The sequence below is a fragment of the Nothobranchius furzeri genome, chromosome 16 (assembly GCF_043380555.1).
Source record: "Nothobranchius furzeri strain GRZ-AD chromosome 16, NfurGRZ-RIMD1, whole genome shotgun sequence".
In the NCBI taxonomy this organism is placed as follows: domain Eukaryota; kingdom Metazoa; phylum Chordata; class Actinopteri; order Cyprinodontiformes; family Nothobranchiidae; genus Nothobranchius; species Nothobranchius furzeri.
In genome coordinates, this window is record NC_091756.1 from 2,022,914 (window position 1) to 2,046,658 (window position 23,745).

General features: G+C 42.4%; 2 protein-coding genes across 5 annotated transcripts in view; one reads left to right on the plus strand and one right to left on the minus strand.

The window, feature by feature from the left end:
• The window catches only part of LOC139063462 (histone-lysine N-methyltransferase set-1-like), a 5,106-nt gene extending 533 nt beyond the window's left edge, over nucleotides 1-4,573 (minus strand). The window contains exons 1-5 of the mRNA XM_070545345.1: nucleotides 4,318-4,573; nucleotides 3,524-3,639; nucleotides 1,617-1,773; nucleotides 952-1,144; nucleotides 782-865 (exon numbers count right to left, since the gene is read on the minus strand). Of these exons, the coding sequence (XP_070401446.1) occupies nucleotides 782-865; nucleotides 952-1,144; nucleotides 1,617-1,773; nucleotides 3,524-3,632 (543 nt within the window). The 5' untranslated portion in view covers nucleotides 3,633-3,639; nucleotides 4,318-4,573. The remainder of the gene's footprint in view (nucleotides 1-781; nucleotides 866-951; nucleotides 1,145-1,616; nucleotides 1,774-3,523; nucleotides 3,640-4,317) is intronic.
• LOC107396992 (signal transducer and activator of transcription 5B) overlaps nucleotides 1-23,745 on the plus strand; it is a 175,932-nt gene that overhangs the window by 117,599 nt on the left and 34,588 nt on the right. For 3 of the 4 annotated variants that reach the window (XM_054736403.2, XM_054736404.2, XM_070545342.1), the window contains 2 exons: nucleotides 5,983-6,075; nucleotides 8,429-8,635. In XM_054736403.2, the coding sequence (XP_054592378.1) occupies nucleotides 5,983-6,075; nucleotides 8,429-8,635 (300 nt within the window). Of the gene's footprint in view, nucleotides 1-5,982; nucleotides 6,076-8,428; nucleotides 8,636-16,528; nucleotides 16,708-23,745 lie in introns of all 4 variants that reach the window. The other variant, XR_008560500.2, reaches the window with a different exon arrangement.

A 23,745-nucleotide genomic window follows, 5' to 3' on the forward strand; every position in this document is an offset into this window, starting at 1 on the left:
AAAAAACAAAAATAAGACTTCTTGACATACATTACAGTCAAGAGTCAAGAAGGCAATTCATGTGCCGTTTGTCCCCAAAATCAAACCCCTAATTACTCATGTTCCAGCCTATTTAGGACCATTTTTTAGCCATTACACCCACATCTAAGTGGATATTTGGGATCACAACTTAAAATGCCAGATTACCTGTTGCACAGTGACAATGTGTGGAACTGTAGCTGTAATATAATCTGCTTTCATAAGAACAGACACTGCAACTAGCATGTAAAAATAAACAAAACATTACATCCATACGGCAGGGCCCCACAAAGATACAATCTTGAGATCTGTGTGTGTGTGTGTATGTGTGTGAGAGACTGAGTTCATGGATATCAAGAAGAGATCCACTCGCATTTGCACAAGTGACAGTCTAAGATCTAACTCACCATTACCTGTGGGCCAACGTCCTGACTGCTAGGAGACGAGTCTTGGAACGACTGAGCTTTTTCAGAAACTCGAGTCTTCGAGTCCTTCACCTGAAAATAAAAAACAAAAATAAGACTTCTTGACATACATTACAGTCAAGAGTCAAGAAGGCAATTCATGATATTTGGGATCACAACTTAAAATGCCAGATTACCTGTTGCACAGTGACAATGTGTGGAACTGTAGCTGTAATATAATGTGCTTTCATAACAGACACTGCAACTAGCATGTAAAAATAAACAAAATATTACATCCATACAACAGTGCCTGGGAAGTTTATAGTTGTTAGTGAATTTTTTCCATAATTCACTTTTACCTGTCTGCTGATTCTGGGTCTGACACAATCCTCAGTTGAGGAATCACGGGAAAGCACAGCTTTTTCAGCTTCGGTAACTGGAGGCTGAGAGCCATGTAAGAAAAAGGAAAATCATTAAGTTTTTTTTAACCACTTTAAGTACACCTGTATTCTTTATCTAATAAACGTACCTTTTCACGCCATGGCCATTTAGAATTACCATAATTGTAATCAATTTCAGTGCCTTTCTCTATTTTTCTGATGGCAAACAGGCACAGATGGGGCTGACCATTTACTGTAATTTTTTTCATGGTGCAGTTTGGTGATCTGTGGTTGTCATTAACTAATCTTCCAAGAGATCCATCTTCTTTTGACGCATCAACACTAGCAAGAAAAAAGTGTTAAAAAAATTAATAAAATGTAAATTTCTGAGGTCATAGAAAAGTTTTTTTTTTTTAAACAGAAAATTGTGTGTTGATTTTCAGTTAATCAGGTCAGGGTCTCCCCCAGCGCTTTAGAAGCCTGGCGGGCCACCAGGCTTTGCTTGGCCACCTGCCAGGCTAAGTGTCTTGCCCCGCCCCCCTCCCCGACCCTACAGTGTCTCCAGACACGAACGGAGCAAAGAAACTAGAGCCCTCCATCAGCTGATACTTGTGAGAAACAGCAGCGGAACGTGTGCAAACCCCCCACCCCCGCTCTCTCATGGAGGAGCGCTGCGGGACTGTGGTGGCCAATCCATGTGTGAAAATTATGTCTCAACAAAATATTAGTGCGTGTGTGACTTTTTTTTGGTGGTGATGTTTTTTTGGCTAGGCGTTATAAGAATCCTGTCTAAAATAAATTTGAAGATACTCACCACCAGTGATGATTCTGCCATTCAAACTCAAATAGAAAAGTACTCTCTATTTCAGAGTACTTTTTGGACATGCATTCATCAAACGAGAGAAGTTCACCTCTGTATTCAAGGACAAAAGCACCTTGTTCAATGTCCTCCATAGCAAATACACCTCTTCCTGAAAAGGGTGTTTTAAATAAACACACTGGTTAGAAGAGAACGTTTTTTACTTTAAATATATTTTTAACAGAATAAATGTTTAAGTCTTGCTTAGATGCAAAGAACAAAGCAACATTATGAATGTGTGGCCTAAATAATTATTTCTTGTATGTACACTGCTCACAAAAATTAAAGGAACACTTTAAAGAAACACATTAAATACATCAGATCTCAATATGAAGTTGGATATCTATACAAAAAATGACAGGGCAATGTCTTAGGAACAAAAGGATGCCAAGTCTTAATGGAAATAAAAGTTATCAGCCTACAGAGGGCTCAACTGTGTAGACACCCTAAAATCTGAGTGAAATGAAGATGTGGCAGGCTAGTCCATTATTTCAAAAACTTAATTTCTCCAACTCAAATTGCTTTTCAGTATCTTGTGTGGTCCCCACGAGCTTGTAAGCATGCTTGACAACATCGGGGCATGCTCCTAATGAGACAACGGATGCTGTCTTTAGGTATTTCCTCCAAGATCTGTGTGAGGGCATCCCTGAGCTCTTGTACAGTCTGAGGAGCAACCTGGCGCCGCCTAATGGATCGAAACATAATATCCCACAGATGTTCTATTGGGTTTAAGTCAGGGGATCGTGAAGGCCATTCAATTGTTTCAATTCTTTCATCCTGCAGGTACTGCCTGCATACTCTTGCCACATGAGGCCGGGCATTGTAGTGCATTAGGAGAAAACCAGGACCTACTGCATCAGCCTAAGGCAGTGGTCCGCAAATGGCGGCCCGCGGGCCACGTCCGGCCCGCGAGCCCTCTCTTTGTGGCCCCCAAACCCTGCGCGCACCCTCCACCCCCGACCGGGAGATGTAGGATAGATAGAGCTGAGGAAAATAATCAATGCATGAGATGCGGGCATAAACAATTCTGCATCATAGAAGAGTACCATAATCAATTATAGTGGAATGTAGTTTTGTTATTATAACGGCGGCACCAGCGCAGCATCGAGATCATCGACATATATACTGGACAATTCATTTCCATAGGCTCCAATAACACATTTTTGAGGGGAAATGGGAGGTGGCCACCACCGCCATTTTGACAGTGTCACAGGTTCCATCAAGCCCAGACAATTCCACAAAAGGGAAGAGAGGTGGAGCTGAGGGTGGGGCTGTAAGGTTGGGATCAACTGACGACACCCGGTCGAACTAGCTACAAGCTAACCTGAAACTAATCCAAAGCTAAAGGGGAGGTGGGAGCAGCCAGACCGAGTGTTGTGATGTCGGAAGGTCCAGTCTTGGGGAGGGAGCGGGGTCAGAGCAGCGTAATCATCTGTCTCTTTTATTTAGGGACACGGAGAAGTTAAAAGGAGAGAGAAATAGAAGATAGAAGTTCTTGTTCCACTTTATTCCTTTGTTTCATGATGATAAACTGATGTTAAATTCAGCTAAAGAGAAGCTGGGAGGAAGCTTTGGTTCATTTTAAGTTACAGGAGATCTTGTCTCCTATCTGCTCCTCCAGAGACAGCATGGACATGAGAGTTACATGGTGAGGGTCCCACAGGACAGGTCAGTGCAGTCACACAGCCCGAGCTGGAGGGGGACAGGCGCTGTTCTTTATATTGCAAGCTTGTGTGTTATGTGTATTACAGCCAGCGATCCAAACAGCAGCAGCAACCTTTAATTCTTGTGAGCAGTGTAAATTTACAAAACCAAATAAATCCAACTTGTAATAAACATAACAAAAATGAGTTATGTCTTACCTTTGTAATCATCTATATATCTTTCCTTTAATCCTTGCTTGTCCTTTGAAGATTGAATGTAACATTTGGCTTCATCGATAGGTTTTATTCTTGCTTTCCTTTTGAACATTTTGCCTCTGAAAGCAAATTATAAAACAAGAAATTAGTGAGCATTCTTTGATAATTAAATGGAAGTAAATGGGTCTGACTTAGGCACCCTATGAGATTAACAGCATCACCTAATTTCAAATTAATTTTTCTGACAGCAGACCTCCAGGCCAAGTCTTTGGTATTTCTGGTCTAAGTAGTAGTATTTCAACTTCAATGGTTTTAATTTGGTCCAGATGCTAAAATACTAAAGCCCTTATTTAACTTTACATACATCTAATACATAGTTTTAATAAAACACAAATTTTGTTAGGTTTTCAAACTTCCCAAACTCACAACAAGAAGTTTGGAGGAGCAGGTGTGATGCCACTTCATGTTACAACCGAAATAAAGACATTTAAATTATTAACCTAGCTTCATCAACAGCTAGCTAAAGGTTTAACCTCCCATAAATGCGCTGTTTGTATGCACCTGCTTCAAAAATTAACAGGATGGTTTGAAACCGCAAGAGTGAAGTTACAAAGTAGCTACTAGCTAGCGCTAAGCTAGCTGCCTGTTAGCTACTCAGTGACGTCTAAAAACGGGTCTATGTTGACTAATAATGCTCCGAAGCAAATACAGAACATACATTTGGATGTATCAACGCGAATATTAACCTGAAGACACGTCTTATATTTGCAATATTCAAACTACGTTCATGTACTCACCGCAATGGTTTGTCTGTGTTCCTCTGGCCACACGGACTTTAAATGCTGCAAAGCAGGCCTACTTTACGTATGCACCTTACTGTAGGACTGCATTTTACGGCCTACGTCACTGCAGTTTACGGCACAACGTAGGCTACGTCATTCCTCAAACAGGTAACGAACCAAAAACCGAAGTATGAAATCTTCTTTGTTCAATTTTGTATGCAATTTGTTTGTATACTTATCACCTTGTTCAATAAAGTTTTGAAAAAAAAAAACGAAGTATGAATATTTATGATTACCAATAAATAGTTTGCTGGTTTGGGCTGTATTTCATAGCTAGTGCTTAAAACTTTGTGGTTGAGACAATTTTAGAAAATACACAACACAAAGTTTTAAAGCTAATACTTAAAACTTCAGTTCTTGTGTGTTTTTAATAGCTTCTGTTTATTTTTTTATTTTTAATATACCTTTATTTTATACTTCATTTTTGTTCACTGTTATGCTATTTTAGTTCTATGCATTATTCTTTACACCATTTTTTCAATTAGAATCATGTAAATATCACTTCCTGAAACTTAAGGAAGTGACATATGTCCTCTAAAAGACAGCCAATCACGATCCATTCTGAACACACTCTATTTCTTAAAATCCACCCTCGAGGGGTCCCGATGATACACACTTCCTGTAGTGTGTATACTTGCAATACCCTGCTTTCAGGCATAGGGGGCGTGCATGAGCACACACACTTCACACACACATTTCCAGTTTTTGTTACATTGTGGGCCACCTTGAAAAAAAGTACCAGGCATATCAAGAGAGGCTCCCAAGCTCTTCTAGAATGGTTTCCCATGTGGGGCCCTGGTTTTTGGGCCCCACAACTACACCGGGCCCCACATTGTTGGTGGGCTCCCTGCGAACGGACCCCCCAACGTAATGACTGCAAGTGCACACACACTCACACACACACACACACACACACACACACACACACACACACACACACACACACACACACACACACACACACACACTCACACACACACACACACACACACACACACACACACACACACACACACACACACACACAGAGCTGACTGTCTCAGCTGTTATTTTCGTTAAGGAGTGTGCACGTACAGCATGTGCGCCTCGTGCACGAGCCTACTATTGAAGCTGCCGTTACGCTTTTGGCCTGAGGGGGCGATCGCGAGCATAAAAATTCAAAACTCCGTAAAGTCCCTTTAAATAGACTTTTAAAAGGATTTTACGTTTTCTTGTTGAGACCCCAGAGCGCTGGGCTTTGAAATAAATGCTGCAAATGTTACACTTAAGGTACGAAATTATTTCTCCCAACATGCCAGCAGTGTCTCAGCTGAGTTCAGAGGGTTAGGCTTTCTGCAGCTCAGAACTTTTGTTATTGACTTTTTCTGTAAGGATATTTTTCAGCTTAGCTTCAGTTCTTAAGCAGCTTCAGCTATCATTTTCATCGGTTAGCATTCAAACCACATTCCTGCCAGAAATGCAGTTTATCCAGTTCAAAACTATGGAAGAAACTGATGCACTGTTGAGTTCAATGTTGTGTCAGGACTTTGTCAGGTTCCAGTTGAAAATAAAAATGTTTGTTAACTGTATGAATGTGACGTTGTTCCTCTTGCACTCATCCTTTTTCTCTGTTACCTGCAGACCCTGTCTTTACCTGTAGTTGTGATTGTCCATGGCAGCCAAGACAACAACGCCACAGCCACCGTCCTGTGGGACAACGCCTTTGCTGAGCCGGTAGTCTGATTTCACTGTTATTATTATTGTTGTTTACATTTTAGACTCTCAGTTTATCCTACAAGGTTTAAGAAATTATTAGGTTATATTTAGAAAATTATGACAATGTCATGTTTAGTGACCCACCTCCCCTTTCACACAAATGAATGAAATGTGTTCCCATCCCATTCCCATACACCTACCTACATATCCATCCATCCATTCTTGACAATAATAATTCCTCGTTTTCTTGAGTGTGTGAATGTCAAAGGGCATACGTTCTTCTCTTTTCATCTTGCTAAAGTATCCAGTATGTTTTAGTTTTCTAATCCAACACAATTGATTTACCTGTGCAGCAGCTCATCAGGCTCTGCAGAAGCCTGTTAATCACCTCCTGATTGAAATCAGGTGTGCTGAAGCAGGGAAAACAGTAGAAACATGCTGGATTCTGGCCCTCGGGGAAGGGAGTTGGGGATCGCAGCTCTAGTACATTACTTATTTTATTCATTATTTAACCAGGAAGGTCCTATTGAGATTAAAAACCTCTTTTTCAAGGGAGTCCTGGACAAGAGGCAGAAAAGCTACAGTTACAGAAATACTCAGTTAGACAAAAATATAGAAGGCAGTAATTATCTCATGGGGAGGGCTTTCTGGTAGAATATTCTGAGCTGATTGGTGGACGCGCAAGGTAGTGCCTGGCTGGCACTGGCTACCATGTTTTGTCTTCAGCCAATCACAGTAATGTGCTCATTTTATTTTTATAACAACAATAAGCAACATCAGATTATGATTTGTTCATTTATTTAATCGTTTGTCAGGCTCCGCCAACACAAATAGTCCCAACACGAAACGGAGACTCAGATAAGGCTGTTGCTAGGCAACACAAACATTTTCTACAAAGCACTGTGATAATGGTTAGAACGGCTGTGCATAGCGAGTGATACTGTCTGTAAACAGGCCCAGTGCTGTTATGGTCCAATATCAGCACTCTTGGAAAGACTCTTGACCAATCAAATCACTCGGTTGGAACTAACTGTTGTATAATGACCATTGAAACAGCGTCAAACCGAGACGTTGTGTTATGGTTGAAAAAGTTGTTCCAAAATGGATGTTTGGAAAATGAATGCCTGGATTTGAACCAACGTCTTTTCTGGCCGTGACATAAACTTCTTTAAGCTCGTCTCATTTAAATGTTTAATTATTAAAATTTAGGCTTCTTATTACTTTTAAAATAACATATCATTAGTATAATAAAATATTATTAGTGGAATAAAAAAAAATCCCTGTATGCCATCTGACTCGGAATCTCGTCTGTCCCAGCCTTGACTTGGACCCGGGTCTGCGACGTTTAGAGAGGATGCCTTGCATGTTTAGCTATCTCTTAGACATGTACATAATGTCACCTAGTGGATGTACACTTACAACTGATTCACAACATGCGCTATGTTAAACTACATGTAACTAGTCGTCAAAATAGCAATTTTACATGTAGTTGTAGACATGTACAAAAATATCTGAATGGATTTTTAGATAATTTCCTGTTACACATGTTTAAACAAATTTAAGACGTTCGATCGCGACCATTTTTGGCCGTGGACACTGCACATCAACCGGCGAGGCCATGTTTGTTTTTGCTTAGCCAGGTGCTTGATACTATCATCAAAACAAAGCCCCACCCTACAGCACAGTGCTGATACACGATTGGATCGGCCTGTTTTTGGCTAGAGGTCGGACGGTTTGAACTGGAGCAGTACAAGATGAATTCTCCAGAGTTTGAAAAACTCAAAATCTCGTGAGAATTAATTTTGCAACTCAAGGTTAGAGAAGTTACACCTCTCTGTGAGATTAATTTACAAATATAGGTGGGTAGTAGTCCAAGCCTTTTCCTTAAAATGAAACTAAGCACATCTGGGACATCATGTCTCGCTCCATCCACCATTGCTGCATCAGTGGATGCTTTAGTCCAGCTCTGGGAGGAGATCAATCAAGAGACCATCCACCACCTCATCATGAGCATACCCAGGTGTTGTAGGCAGGTCATACAGACACTACTGAGACTCTTTTTGACTTGTTGTAGGTCATTATATCAAAGTTAGATCAGCCTGTAGTGTTTTTCCACTTTAACACTGAGTGACTCCTAATCCAAACTGCCTTGAGTTGATATGCTGGTTTCCATTGATATCTTTTGTGTGACTTTGTTGTCAGCACAATTAACCATGTAAAGAACAAAGTATTCAATAAGAATATTTTATTCGTTCAGATCTAGGATCTTTTATTTTGGTTTTCCCTTTATTTTATTGAGCAGTGTATAAAAAGTCATTTCAACATGATGGTTGTTGCCTTGGATTAATTGTGTTTGGTTGCCTTCCTTCAGGGCAGAGTACCGTTCATTGTTCCTGACAAGGTCCTGTGGACTCAGCTATGTGAGGCTCTTGATATGAAGTATAGGGCAGAGATGCACAGTGGGCGTGGCCTAACCGACGACAACCTGGTCTTCCTGGCACAGAAGGCTTTTACCAGCAGCAGTAACAATCCAGAGGATTACCGGAACATGACCATATCCTGGGCCCAGTTCAATCGGGTAAGCCCAGCTCGTCTTCTCACCTTTCTGTTATCACAACAATGTGATTGGATCATCGTCTCATTAACAAATGTCGTCTCAACTGTATCTTTAATATTAAAGAGAACATGTTTTGGGAATCTGACTTTTTGCATCTCTTAGTGCTGCCATCTGGGTCTCTACTACCCCTACAACAGGGTATCCCCGGGTCTTAAAGTCTTGAATTTGATTAAAGGAAAATCATGACCCTAAAAAGTCTGAAATGGATTTAGGAGATGAAGGTGTGGAGAACTGTCTCAAGTTCAGAGCGAGACAGAATGGGACTCAGCTTAGCAATGTTCCTGAGATGGAAGAAGGAAGAGCCAACAAGGGAACTGACATGAGAATCCAGGGTGAGAGCTGGGTCAAAGGTCACGCCAAGATTCCTGACAGAGGGTTTGGTGTGGGAAGCAAGCTGACCAAGAGAGTCTCTGACTTTGGGAACCAGCTTGTCTGGGGCACCGATGAGGATCTCAGTCTTATCTTCATTCAGCTGTCATCTGCATAAAGATGGTAGGAGATTCCTTTGAAGGAGCTCAGGATGTGCTGAAGAGGAAGCAGATAGAGCAGGAAGAGCAGAGGCCCCAGCACAGAACCTTGTGGGACACCATGGGTAAGAGAGGTGGTGGAGGACCTAAACTTGGAGACGGCCACAGAAAAGGAGCACTCAGAAAGGTAAGAGGAGAACCACTCCAGAGCAGATCCTGATAGGCCTACCCAGTCTCTCAGCCTCTCCAGCAGCAGGTGATGGTCAACAGTGTCAAAGGCTGCAGTCAGGTCCAGCAGGACCAGAACAGAACAGTCCCCTGCATCACTGTGGGTCAGAAGGTCATTAGAGACCCTAAGAAGAGCTGTTTCAGTAGAATGAGCTCTACGAAAACCCGACTGGGAGCTATCATAGATGTTATGTTCATGTTAAATCTAAATGGTGTTAAATCGAGCCAACACTACTGTTAAGTGTACATTTTTAACACTCCTAGTGTATTCTCATAACACCGATCAAGATTCAGATTACACTTAAACTATGGAAAGTGTTCAATTTAAAATGGATATATATGTGTTGGGTAATTTTATCAATCCAAGATTACCTTAGGGAAAGTTTAGGGAAAGTTTAATGCACAAGGGGGTTATAGTAATCAATCAATCAACACCAATACCAATCATAAACAATCAATTTAGACTTTGCAAACTGGAGAGGAAAATCAATACACACCAAGCACGGGTCTCAGTTGACTCTCATCAGACCGGAAGTCCTCCGACAGTATTTATTAGCACACAAGCACACACAAAGATTAACACACACACATTTCACATTTATTACGTCCCCGGCTCTCTAGAGCCCCCTTCAGACAGGCCATGAAAAACGGAAATGTTCCGGACTCTGTCCGTAAGACCTTTGTGTCTGAATACAAACATCCAGAAAACGTTTTCCGTAATTTAACCGGACGACGCCCCTAGTAACAGGTCCGGACTTGTTACGGACAGGTTGGCTGCTTCAGACTGGTGAGGTCGAGTTCCGGACAGGGAGGAGGGGACCGGGGGACGCTGTGCGCACCTAGATAGCCCGCTCCTGTAGCATGCGGCGAACCATGGCAGCTTGCCTCCTACGGTATTGTCTCCTAGATGCGCGACAGAGCGCTTCACACCGCTTCCATGATTCCTTTGAAGCATTGAGCTTCATCATCCAGGTCTCTAGTGCATCTTCGTGTGCGCAGAATTATGCTTAACATAAGTCCGATCCCCCTCCCTCCCTCAGACATCTGGAACTTTTCCCTGCTGTGTGAAGGCAGCCGAAAAGACAAGTTCCGGTACAAAAGTGGTGTGTCTGAAAACACAGTTCCGGTTAAAAACCGGATTGAATTGTCCACACATATTCCAGAATGTCTGTCTGAAAAGGGCTTAGGAGAGATGAGGAGGGGAGTAATAGAAGTGGTGTGTGGATGAAATAATAAACAATGTGCTGTGTTGCTAAAACAAAGGATTTTATTTCAAAAAACACAAAAGAGCCTATACAAAAGGAGATAAGGTTAACATAAAATGCCAAGCCAAAAGGGCTGGGAGGAGAAAACTACCTCACAGAAATATTCAATATATAAACAAAACACTAAACTAACAAGAGACGTCCTGTTAAGCAGAGACGCTCGGGGGAAATCCAAAAGGGGAGTCGAAGGCCATTCCAAAGTCGAAGTCACCGAAAGTCTATCCGAAATCCAAACGTGCGAGTATACCACAATCTAACGAGCGAACCGAGTGTTACCAAAGAGCGAACGAGGAGAAGAGAATAGCATAAACTCCAGAAGAGTCTATACTACCCTGTACCTTCTCACTGAACTGTGGGCAGGGAGGGGCTTTTAACAGCTGCCAAGTGATCATCAATGATTGGAAACAGCTGGGCACCGGGAGACAGGCGAGGCAGAAGCCACTGAGGCCATCTTGTGGCCGAAAAGGGGCAATGCACGTAACACATTGCTTAGACTCAGGCGGGAAAGCTGTGAAGGGAGTCTAAACTCTAAAGCTCCAGGTGCACCCTAAATCAACAAAGCAATTTCTAGACTTTCTCAAGGGAGTTTTACTGATGAAGGCCGGTTCTGAGGCAAGGTCAATGCTCCTTGTAGGAACTAGTGGAGACTGGTATCTGTCAACAGGATGAAGCTGCGTTTTAATAAGGCACCAGATGTTTAGCAGTCAAGACATTAATATTAGCTCAATAATAATATCAGTTTTTACTTAACTATATATATATTTATATAATATACTCATATAAACAATAGAAAATATTTTAAAGTAATCCTGATCAATAATTCCAATACAGTCCCTAAAACACACACCTCTTAAATTTACATAGCATACCACACAAGTTGCAGTTTAAATACGTCTGTATTTTAAACAAGCACACCTCATAAAAATAGCACTGGCTTTGCCAAAACTTCAACAAATGCTACACAATGTGGCACAATGTATGTATTTTCACACCTCTCGTTAGAAAATTGTTTGTCATATGGTCTGTAATAAACTAACTCCTTAATTGGAAAAACAGTAAATGAATCTGGTCTCTCATCGATACAGTATGCATTGAAATTATCATCAAAATAAACAGTGTCCACCATACCTGTCAAAATAAAAGCTTGGTCATCATGTACCCGGGTTTCCCCCAGAAAAAGTTAAACCTGGCGTCCTGCAGTGCTCCTCTGTGTCAGTGCGTTTACATGCAGCCAGTAACCCTTTAAAAACCCGAATATTCACAATAACCCGGTTCCGCACGGCCATGTAAACACCGCCAAAAACCCGGATATGCTCATAACCGGGTTTTTAAAAACCCGGTTACTACACCTGGGGTAACCCTTTTCTAACCCGAATGTTTGGTCGTGTAAACGTATACCGGGATATCTCCATCACAGCGTGTGTTCTGCGCATGCTCTGTTCGCAAGGAATCTTGGTCTTTTGAGTAGCGAGACGTCTTGTATGCGCCAGAACACCGGAGGTAAACAACAAGTTGGGAGCAACATGGCGAGTCGCGGCACAGCACCACACTTTTGGAGTGACGAGGAAACCTCTGTCTTCATCGGTCTGGTGAAAAGTATGAACATTAGGTCTTTTGTTGACGGCCGAAAGCACGGAGACAGCGAAATATGACGCATATTGTGTCTTGACGTAGTCCACACGTCCTGACGCTACCCCAACGTCCGCATTTAAATCGGGTTATGCAAGTTAGGGGTAACTCTTTCTATTTATGCTTGTAAACGGGTTATTCTGATCAACTCAGAAACCCGAATACCGACCTTAACCCGATCATAACCCGGATATTGGCTGCATGCAAACGTAATGAGTGAGAGCGAGGGTGGGGGGGTTGCGCACGTTTCTCACCAGTATCAGCTGATGGAGGGCTCTAGTTTCGTTGCGCTGTTTGTGTCAGCGAACACGTAGGGTCGGGGAGGGGGCGGGGCATGACACTTAGCCTGGCGGGTGGGCAAGCAAAGCCTGGCGGGCTGCCATGCTTATAATAGTTGGCCACAAGAAGGTTGACCATCTTTCTTCTTGTACGTTCTGTCAATGTTTTCTTCTGATCATATTCATCCAAAATGGTCTGTCCACCTGGTTTAGCCTGGAGAGCATTCCTCACCATCTACAAGATTAAGAATAACAAACTAAGCAATTTTCACCCTTTTCAAGTTCAACAACACAGGCTTTAAATGCAGTATGTTGGCATAACAGTATTTAAGTGCTGAGATTTTATAAAGTTATTGGTTACAACAGATGCACACCTCTTTTGCTTCTTCCCGTTCTGCGTGTGTTCTCCTCCCTCCATTTGTGTGAACAATCACAGTTGCATCAGGTGAGTCAGACGATTCTAGCAAGGAGTTTCCAGAGGCTGACACAGATGAGTTGTCTGATGTGGGTGACTCCAACGAAGTAGAGGATAAATCATGCTGAAGCACAACTGGAAACAGTTTAAAAAATGTATAAAAAAGGTTGAACACATAATTAGTTCATCACAAAATTCCTTCACAATAATTATAATAATATAATCTGAAATAATTCTGAACAAGGCCAAGTCTCACCTGTTGACTTCTCAGTCGTCCCCCTAACAGTAAGGTTCCCTGCTTGCAAAAGCTCCTCAAACACATCTGCATCGACTCCCCCCCCTGATTCGTCTGTCAGGTGTAGCTCAGTCTCAAGGGGAGATCTAGCTTTTGAATGACTGATAAAAGGAATATTACTTTCAGACCAATTAAATTATTATTACAGCTTTATCAAAAACGTTTAGTCAGCTTATTTTTAGTATTTTAATTCAACTTGTGAAAGTAATTTCTGGTTTCTTCTTAGGGCATTAGCTATCATTAAAACAACGCAGACATTTAAATATAACCTAAATTTGACATATTACAGCAGGTAATCAACATACATAAACATTATGGACCAAATGAAAAGTGATCCCAACCTTTCTGAATAAAAGTGTTGAAGTCATCATAGCCATCTTTAGTTTCAGCAACTTTTACATACTTCTGCATTTATCCAAATCTCACCTTCACCAACATGATGCACTATGAAAAGAAAAAACAATCTATCACCATGTATCTTTGCAGACAAAAAAATTGTTCCTTGGGTAACTGGCTTAAGATCGACCGTGGGAGCATTTGTATTGTTTTTTTACGGTTAGCAGCGAGTCATGTCGACTAGTCCCTTCCAGGACAACGCAGCCACAGCACTCTATTTAGCTTCTAGCACCGCTGCTACAGAGGTTGCTGGATTTGTAGCACAGACAAAGAAATTTGTAGCACCAACACAAAATGTCTATTATAATCGCTAAGCACCAACTGCAGTGCTAAAGGTTTATTTTGCTTTAAATACTAAAATATTAGCTTTATTTATTAGTGTGGATGTATTAATACATAAGTTGTGTGCATGCATTGAGAAATGTGAGCAATTGACGTCATATTGCAGTAAAATAATTCCATTATTGTCCCACACTGGGACAATAATAGCGACATATTATTGCAATTTGCACACAAAAACAAGAACATGTAATTTAAAGAAAAGAATCTGAGTGACAGTGTAAGGGCAAAATTACTACACTAAAATACTCTGAAATTGATAAAGTAAAAAAAACATTCTGTGGTTAAAGAATTGTGCAACTGAGCAACATTTATTTTGTTAAAATTAAAAAATAAAATAAAAAGTTCACTGTCCATGCGTGCTCAGGGAAATAACTTATATTTCATAAATAATGACATCTCAACAGTGTTTATGATAATTTTTTATCGTATATTGGACCTATCTTTGGTCTGGGAGGTGTAACTTATCATGATACTAGCCTTTTAAAACATGTTAAAGTGTTACAAGAGGAGATAAATGCATGAATTTAAAGTTCATGTTTGGAGACCAACCTTCACAGTTTGGAGGCTCACGCTTGTGGTGTAATCTATATTGATATACATTCAAACGCCACTAGGGGGCAGTACTCACAAGCTAGAGAAAATGTGTGGCAGGTGAACAGCTTGAGAGGCTAAAATAAAAGGTGGTTGTTGCTCCACGTTATCGCTTGAGCGGAGTTTATTCAAGAGCCCAACACAACATGGTGTCAGAAGTGCACTCGCTCTAAGCGGTGAACTGAGGAAACGAAGAAAAAGTCGATTTGGGCGAACGGCCAATGACAAACATGACGGAGCAAGCAGCAGCTGTACCGGCGGCAACATGCCCGGCTATGGCAGCTCCGCCAGCGGCTACTTTCACCTTCAAGCCACCGGAACCGTTCGACTTCGCAAAGCCCCAGGAGTGGGAGAAGTGGATCAGACGTTTCGAGCGTTTCAGAATGGCAAGTAATCTGGACAGTTCAACAGATGCTAACCAAGTGAACACATTAGTTTACTGCATGGGAGACGAGGCTGACGACGTGCTAAGGGGACTTGACCTAACTGATGAGCAGCGCCAGCAGTACAATGTGGTCAGAAACGCATTTGATAGACATTTTGTCCCCAGAAAGAATCTGATCTATGAGAGAGCAAAGTTTAATAAGCGAGTACAACAACCAGCAGAAACAGTTGACTCCTTCATAACAGCTCTATATGCTCTCGCTGAAAACTGTGAATATGGCGGACTTCACGATGAACTTTTGAGGGATAGGCTCGTTGTGGGTCTCAAAGATTCATCACTGTCAGAGAGAATGCAGCTCGATAAAGATTTGACCCTAACCAAAGCTATCACAATGGCGAGACAATCTGAGGAAATAAAAAGACAACAAACTGACTTAAGAGGGGAAAGCAGCACGGGCAAAACAGCCGTGGATGCCGTGCATGTCAAAAAATCACAGCCAAATAAATTCAGAAGCAGAGACCAAAAGCAGTTCAAGCCTCAAAAACCACAAATAACAAAACAAGAGAATAAAACATGCTCTAGATGTGGAAAAGCACAGATGCACCCAACAGCACAGTGCCCAGCTAAAAATGCAGAATGCCACAACTGTGGGAAACGTGGACACTACGGGAGAGTTTGTAGGTCTACAACTGTGCATGAGGTGGCAGACAGTGCAGATGGTCTCTTCCTAGGTGAACTGGATTCAGGAGAAGACCCGTAGATTGCTAACATCTGTGTGAGAGGCAAAAGCGTGACGTTTAAATTAGACTCGGGGGCAGATGTCACAGCTATCTCAGAGGAGACATTCAAAGACCTTAAGCAGCCAAATGAACATTTGCAAAAAGCTGAAAAGCCACTGTATGGACCAGGAGGCACAGCATTGACCGTAATTGGGTCCACAAGGGAGGACATTTCCTACAGTGACAGGAGCACTACAGAGACAATCTATGTAGTCAGAAACCTGCGTGTAGCTCTCTTAAGCAGGACAGCTTTGGTGAGACTGAAACTAATTGCCCGAATGGACAATGTTGACCTTGAGTCAGTGAGGAAAGCGTACCCGAAACTATGTGATGGGCTCGGGCTTGTTCAAAAACCATACGCCATGAAGCTGAAGCCTGACGCTAAACCTTATTCACTGAAGGTGCCCAGGCGTGTTCCACTGCCACTACTGGGCAAGGTCAAAACAGAGCTGGAGAGGATGGAACAGTTGGGAGTAATCAGTCGTGTGGAAGAGCCCACAGACTGGTGTTGCGGCATGGTCGTAGCCCCCAAAAAGGACAAAGAGAACGTCCGCATCTGTGTGGACATGACACCATTAAATGAGTCGGTGTGTCATGAAAGATATATCCTCCCCTCTGTAGAGCAAACACTAGGCATGCTCACAGGTGCGCAGTATTTCTCCAAGCTCGATGCTAACATGGGCTTTTGGCAAATACCGCTGTCCAAAGAATCTGCTCTTCTCACCACATTTATTACGCCATTTGGTAGATACCATTTCAATCGTTTGCCATTTGGTATTTCCAGTGCACCGGAGCATTTCCAAAACATGATGGTGACGGAGGTGACAGCCGGCCTCGCGGGGGTCGTGTGCCACATGGACGACATCCTGGTCTGGGGATCCACGAGAGAGGAGCACGACGTGAGACTCCACGCTGTCCTCGACCGTGCAGAGAAGGCGGGCGTCACTCTGAACATGTCAAAATGTGAGTTCGGCAAAAGAGCAGTGAAATTCTTAGGATTCATTGTGTCATCTGAAGGCATGAGTCCTGACCCTGACAAAACTAGTGCGGTGCAGAATATGAAAGAGCCAAGCACCGTGAGTGAGCTAAGGAGCTTCTTAGGAATGGTGAATCAGCTGGGGAAATTCATCCCAAACCTCTCCGAAAAAGACAAACCACTGAGAGACTTGCTTTCAACTAAAACATGTGGTACTGGGGGCACGAGCAACAAAACGCATTTAGCTGTTTAAAAGAAGAACTGTCATCTGCTCCAGTACTACAGCTTTACGACCCAAACAAACCCCAAAAGATCTCAGCGGACGCCTCTTCATATGGGTTGGGGGTAGTTTTGCTACAGAAAGACAATAACGTATGGTCACCAGTCACGTATGCCTCACGATCATTGACACCTACAGAGCAGCGCTATGCGCAGCTGGAAGAAAAAGCGCTGGCGCTCACCTGGGCCTGTGAAAGATTCAGTGACTTTATTCTAGGGCTACACTTTGAGCTTGAGACCGACCATAAGCCACTCGTGAGCCTACTTGGAGGGCAAGCCTTGGATTTGCTTCCACCACGGATACAGAGATTCCGTATGCGCCTAATGAGGTATTCTTACACTATAAGGCACATTCCAGGCAAAAGCATCACTACAGCCGACACGCTGTCACGGTTACCGCTGGCAGGCAGCGTGACACCCAAAGACAATGATCTTATGGAGGACACTGATATTTACGTTGATGCAGTGCTGGAGGGCCTTCCTACTAGCAGCAAATACCTTGCAGATCTCCGTGAGCAGCTACAGTCGGACAGCGTTTGTTCGCAAGTCATGAAGTTCTGTGCAGAGGGCTGGCCTGACAGGAACTAGCTGCAGGGAGTAGTAAAACACTACTGGTCAGAAAGAGCAGTTTTGAGTGTACACAATGGACTACTACTGCGAGGCACAAGGTTGGTCATTCCTGCAAACATGCGAAATGCAGTTTTGGACAAAATACACGAGGGTCACCAAGGAGTAGTTAAGTGTCGAGAACGTGCCCGACAAGCAGTGTGGTGGCCAGGCTTAAGTAATCAGATCAGTGAACTTGTCCTTAAGTGCAGGCTGTGCATACAGGAGAGAGTTAATGTGAGGGAACCTCTTATGCCCGCACGTTTACCTGAGAGGCCATGGCAGAATTTAGGAGCTGATTTGTTCACGCTAAAAGACAAAAACTATCTGTTGGTAGATTATTTCTCGAGATATGTCGAGATTGCTCAACTCAGCCCAACTCGTTCAGCCAATGTGATTGTGCATTTAAAGTCAATATTTGCACGCCATGGAATACCTGAAGTATTGATTACCGATAATGGCCCACAATTTGCATGTCAAGAAATGAGAGTCTTTGCAAAGGACTACTGTTTTGAGCATGTAACCAGTAGTCCCAGTTACCCGCAGAGCAATGGCGAAGCGGAGAGAGGCATCCAGACCATCAAAAATCTCCTCAAGAAGGCCAGTGATCCCTACAAGGCATTGCTGGCGTACAGAACAACAGCACTGGCGAATGGCTATAGCCCGGCTCAACTTCTCATGGGGCGCAGGCTTCGCACTACTATACCAATGCTTCCTGAAACCTTAGAGCCATGTCTGCTGGATTTTCAGCAGCTTTGTCGTTCTGAGAGAGAGAAAAGGCTGAGACAAACCGAATGGTTCAACAAAAGACACAGAACAGGAGAACTGGTAAAGTAGTTGCCCGGGGAACCAGTCTGGATCAAGGATGCAAAAGCACAGGGCACAGTGACATCAGTCCACCCGACTCCACGATCGTACATCATCAGTGGACCCCAAGGGACAATCAGAAGGAACCGCAGTCATCTTGTGCCGATCCCACAAACAGAGACTCAAAACGAAGCAGAACAGATCCAGTCCACTCCTACAGAGACTGTTTCTGAGCCAAGCGCAGCCCATACACCAGGCGTGGTTAGAACCCGGTCTGGTAGGGAAGTGATTAAACCAATGAGACTTAATTTGTGAAGTTAATTGTTTGGAATGGAAAAAGTTGTATTTTGAAATGTTAAGTTTGTTTTTGATAATAGAATGTTCAAAAGAGAATACGGTTTGAGTGTTACAAGAGAAAAGAAAGTGTTATGAAAATACAGTTGTGTTTTGTTTGGAGAGCAAAAGAACGTACCAGCCTAACTTCAGTAAGGGGGATGTGGTGTAATCTATATTGATATACATTCATACGCCACTAGGGGGCAGTACTCACAAGCTAGAAAAAATGTGTGGCAGGTGAATAGCTTGAGAGGCTAAAATAAAAGGTGGTTGTTGCTCCACGTTATCGCTTGAGCGGAGTTTATTCAAGTGCCCAACACAACAACGCTGGTGAGGAGACACCATTAGTTCTAGTAACACCTGGGCTTCCAAGGCCTATTCTGACAGGATGGATGTTACGGGACCCTTCAGGATTCCAGTTGGATGATTGGAGGATTATTTAGGAGGATTGGAATGAACAAACTGATTTCAGTGGTGAAGGGTTAAAGGTATTGGCTCGGCATTAAAATTGTATAAATGCAACATAACTACACTTTACCATCTATATAAACATGTACTAGGTTCAGTTTTTTATTTTGTTAAGAACTTTTGTCATAAATCATTACAGAAAATCCAAATCCTCTCCTCCAGACAGTGAAGAACTGTGTTTCACATACGTCCCTCCAGCACGTAAAACAAGCTAGCTGCTGATGCTAGTGTTGTGAATCACTATTATTTGTTTACTTTCATGCTCCTAATTATTATGTGAAATTGCGTTTACAGCTGCAGCAAAAGGTCTGAGCCATGTGTCTGTGTCCTACACGCATTTTTAAATAACAGGTCTGATCTAAAATAATAACCTACATCTATAAATCCATCTAGAACCGCACCGCTACTTCTGGACTCCAGACGAGTCCCGTTAGCATGACTGCAGCAAAACTAACCGTGTTCGCTCCGGTAAGGAAAGAACAAGTCCTTTGGGAAAGCTACGACAGACACACACAGACACACACACACACACACACACACACACACACACACACACACACAGATATAATCTAAAAGATGATCTCTATATTTCAACATTAGAACCTCCATGACATCCTGGATTAGTGCAAACAACGAATTGAGCTAAGGAGTTACTCCAGCATCAGGAAGATTTATTCTGGTAAATTGTTGGTTAAATATTTTCCAGAGTTATATCAATAAATACACACAGCAGTAAAACTGTAGATTACTGAACTATATTTGGACACATGATGGAGCGAAGACCGGCTGAGAACTCGTCAGCTTAGAGCTTCCAGTGGAGCACAGAAATGAAATATTTAAGAAAAGTAAACAAACTGTACCGATTTTGGTTCTGAAGATGAACAGAATCCTCCTCTATGTCCAAATCGGGTCGCAGGTCTTCTGAGTCAGACAGTCTAAAACATGTCTGCACCTCTGGTAGTGATATCCAGCTGGCGGGGTCGGAGTTCGTTGAACTTCTCCGGTAATCCAATATCCGTTCTGGTCACCGTTTCCCAGGGAAAAAACAAATCTGACCGACTAGCAGAGGCTTCAGAAGCTACATCTGACTGATGACACATTGTTCTCTGCTATAACGCTAACGCAGAAACACCGGAGCCAGGCGTTGTTTACTACAGCTGTTTCAGCAGAGCTCCATGTGAAACGTCAACTGCTGCCCAGGGCTTAGACCGGAAGTTAGTTTCTGTTTTTCCCGCGCCGGTCACAAACATCAGATTTTCTTACAATTCCAGCCGTCAAAATCCAAAAACCTTTTTCATCTGAGGTTTTAATACACATTTACACACGCTGTTCAAACGAATCTTGCCTCTGGCCGATATCTTTAAATGAGTGAGTGAACCCGCTACCAAGGATGAACTCTGCTAACTTTAAAAATCAGCTGCTGTAAATGAGCATGAAGGTCAGAGAGGAGCTCTAGGATGGACATGGATAAAGGAACTGTAATGTAGAGGTAAAGTAGGGCAGGGCCAACGTTAGCAGCTGTCATACGGTCCATCTGAAATGTTTGACTTTCATTTAGCTTGTTATGTGACAGGTTAGAGCACAGTCTCATGTTAGAGTTTTGTCATGAGGACATTGAGATGCCTCACATACTGATGGCGTCTAAAAATAACTTTGTTTTTCAAAATAAAGAATAATTTTAATCACAGTTGAAACGTACAATCCTAGAAAAACCTCGTCCAATCAATGTGCACGTCCTGTTCTCACTGATTGGATAGCAATCCTTCCATCAAACTGTGTGTGTGTCCGTGTGTGTGTGCACACACGAGCGTGTTGTGAACTGGTGTTGTGGTTTTGCACTGATGTAACCATCTTTACGCTGACAAAAATGTCACTAAGTAACTTTTACTTTGAGTACATTTTATTTACAATACTTTTTACTTGTACATGAGTAAAAAATTATAAAAGTACTGGTACTTAAGTAGGAAATTTTAGTACTCTTTCCACCTCTGGTAAAAAGAGTATCTCAGGATCCTGTAGTTATAAAAGATAGACCTACATTTAATTTTTAATGATCTAAAACGGTTTATTTAGAAATATGTGTTCGTGAGCCATGAAAACAGTGAAAGGATTATAAGAAAGGACTAATAAATGGCAGAGCAGTTCTCTCACTGGAAAAAAGCAGGCATCAAACCGGGAGAAGGCACAAGAAGATGGTGCAGTGGCCTGGTGATCTTTCCTCTGAAGTAAGTAAAAGTAAGTCTAGCATGCTTTGCAGTCAGGTTATAATGAGACAGCTATTATTTTAAACCATTTCAGTCGTTTTATAGGTCTGAAAGATTGACACACTGTCCCCAGACAAGGAAGTGGCTCCTGGGCCAGTTTATGTGAGTGCACAATAATATGTAAACTACCTAATGTTACTGTGCACACACATAAACTGGCCCGAGAAGTGTTTCCTTGTCTGGTGCATGCTGGGAGTTGTGGTTCAACTTGTTCAGTGAGGACTTCATCATAGTTTATGATGCATTCAAAACCACACATTTGACAGTCATGTCAACAGAGTTGTGCAATGAAGTTTCTAAACTATTTAAAACCATTTTTATTAGGTGGATTTTAAAGAGGCTGTAAGCTAACCTAGCAAAACCACAATGCTAAGCAGCATTTTTGCTCTTGATGTAATCTGATTCAAATTCAAATGCAAGTCTGGCGATGCAACTAAATCATTCTATTCATCTTACAGAGCACAAACACTATTCTCTATTCACACCTATGTTGACAACAGCTTGTAATGGCTAACGTAGCTTAGCTCATACAGACGTTAGCACCTGCTAACACAGAAATGGGGACAGTGTATCAGTCTGTCATCCCTATAAAACGTCTGAATAGGTCTAAATAATAGCTGTCTCGTTATAACCAGACTGAAAAGTGTGCAGGTGTAACTTTAACTTCAGAGGAAAGATCACCATAGGGAGCCTAAGTCTCCTCCCTTTCTGGTCGGCTCATGAGTGCCCAGAAGAACGAAAAAAATTAATGCAGGTCAGCGGGGCTAAAAACGCTATTTCTCCCCAGTGTAGTTGCTACTTACCACATGACCAGATTTATGGTGCTTCTTTCTTCCTGAAGGAAGGATTTGAAGTTCGCTGAACTTACAGCCATTTTCCTTCTGTTTTTCTCTGTTTCTGGTTTGATGACGTCACTTTCGTGAAGTGCATTTGTACTCCTGGACTTATTTTCACACTAAACCTAAAATAGTGTTTCCCCCATTTGAAAATAAGAGCGTTCTTGGTATCAAAATGCATCTTTAAAATTCCCGGACATCATATTTGAAATCCATGGTACAAAACAAGTGGAATAAAAATATTGCGTTTTTAGCACCATTGACTTGCATTCATTTCTTTTATTCTTCTTGGGTCCGAAGTTGACGGGTGTGACTTTGGCGTCCTATGACGCCGTGCCATCTTCTCGTGCCTCTCTCCTTTTGAAGCCTGCTTTTTTCCACTCAGAGAAGCACTCTGCCATTTATTAGTCATTTCTTAAAACCCTTTCACCGTTTTCATGGCTCACAAACACATATGTCTAAATAAATAATTTTAGATCATTAAAAATCAAATGCAGGTCTATCTTTTATAACCACAGGATCCTGAGATACTCTGTTTTTCCACAGAAAAACATATTTGTCCCATCAACACAAGTTTAGACTAAATCTAAAGGAAAATTGGATTTCCCAGCTTTCCTCTCAGCGTTCAAACGCACCATGTACGCACAAATCAAGTCAAGTGAGAAAGGAGTCTCAAAAGGATTTTTGTACGTGTAAGCTGATCTGTGTCTGATGTATACTTTTTCCCCATACAAAGGCTCTGTCTTCCCATACGTGGCAGGAGTCTCAGAGAAACTAGAAACAATCTTCTCCAAACACAACATCCTGGTAAACTTTAAACCCAACAACACCCTCAGACAGAAACTGGTCCATCCAAAAGACATAACACCCAAACAGAAGCTCAGTGGCATAATTTATCCTCCTTGTTTATCTGACCCACTCCTACAGTGGAAGGGTTAAGGATGGTTTATGCTTGACGCGTCCGCGGTCCGCACGGCTCCGCACGGAAAAGTTGCGTCATTTTGCGTCATTTTAACAACCACGCCCCTCCACCGCGTCTCCGCACGGCCCAAAATTTCCGCCTAGGAAATTTTCTAACCACGTGGACGGTCGGACATGGAAAAACATGGCGGACCGGCAAGAACTAGTATGGCAGAGGTTGGTAAATACAGACATTTGTATGATTCAGCTCTCAGAGATCACCGTGATCAACATGTTGTTAATAATTCTTGGAGAGAAATAGCTCGCACTGTCAGAAAAGACGAGGACACTGTTAAAAATGCTGGAATGCCATGTTGTAAACAGTAATTTCTACTTCTACTATGGTGTAGTGTTGGATGCATGGCGTAGAGCTCCATGCTGCCCCCTACAGTTTGGGAGAATATTGGCTCACCGCAGAGACGAGCCGCATGAACCATAAACGCTGCGAGTTGTGAAACGCGTTCCATCC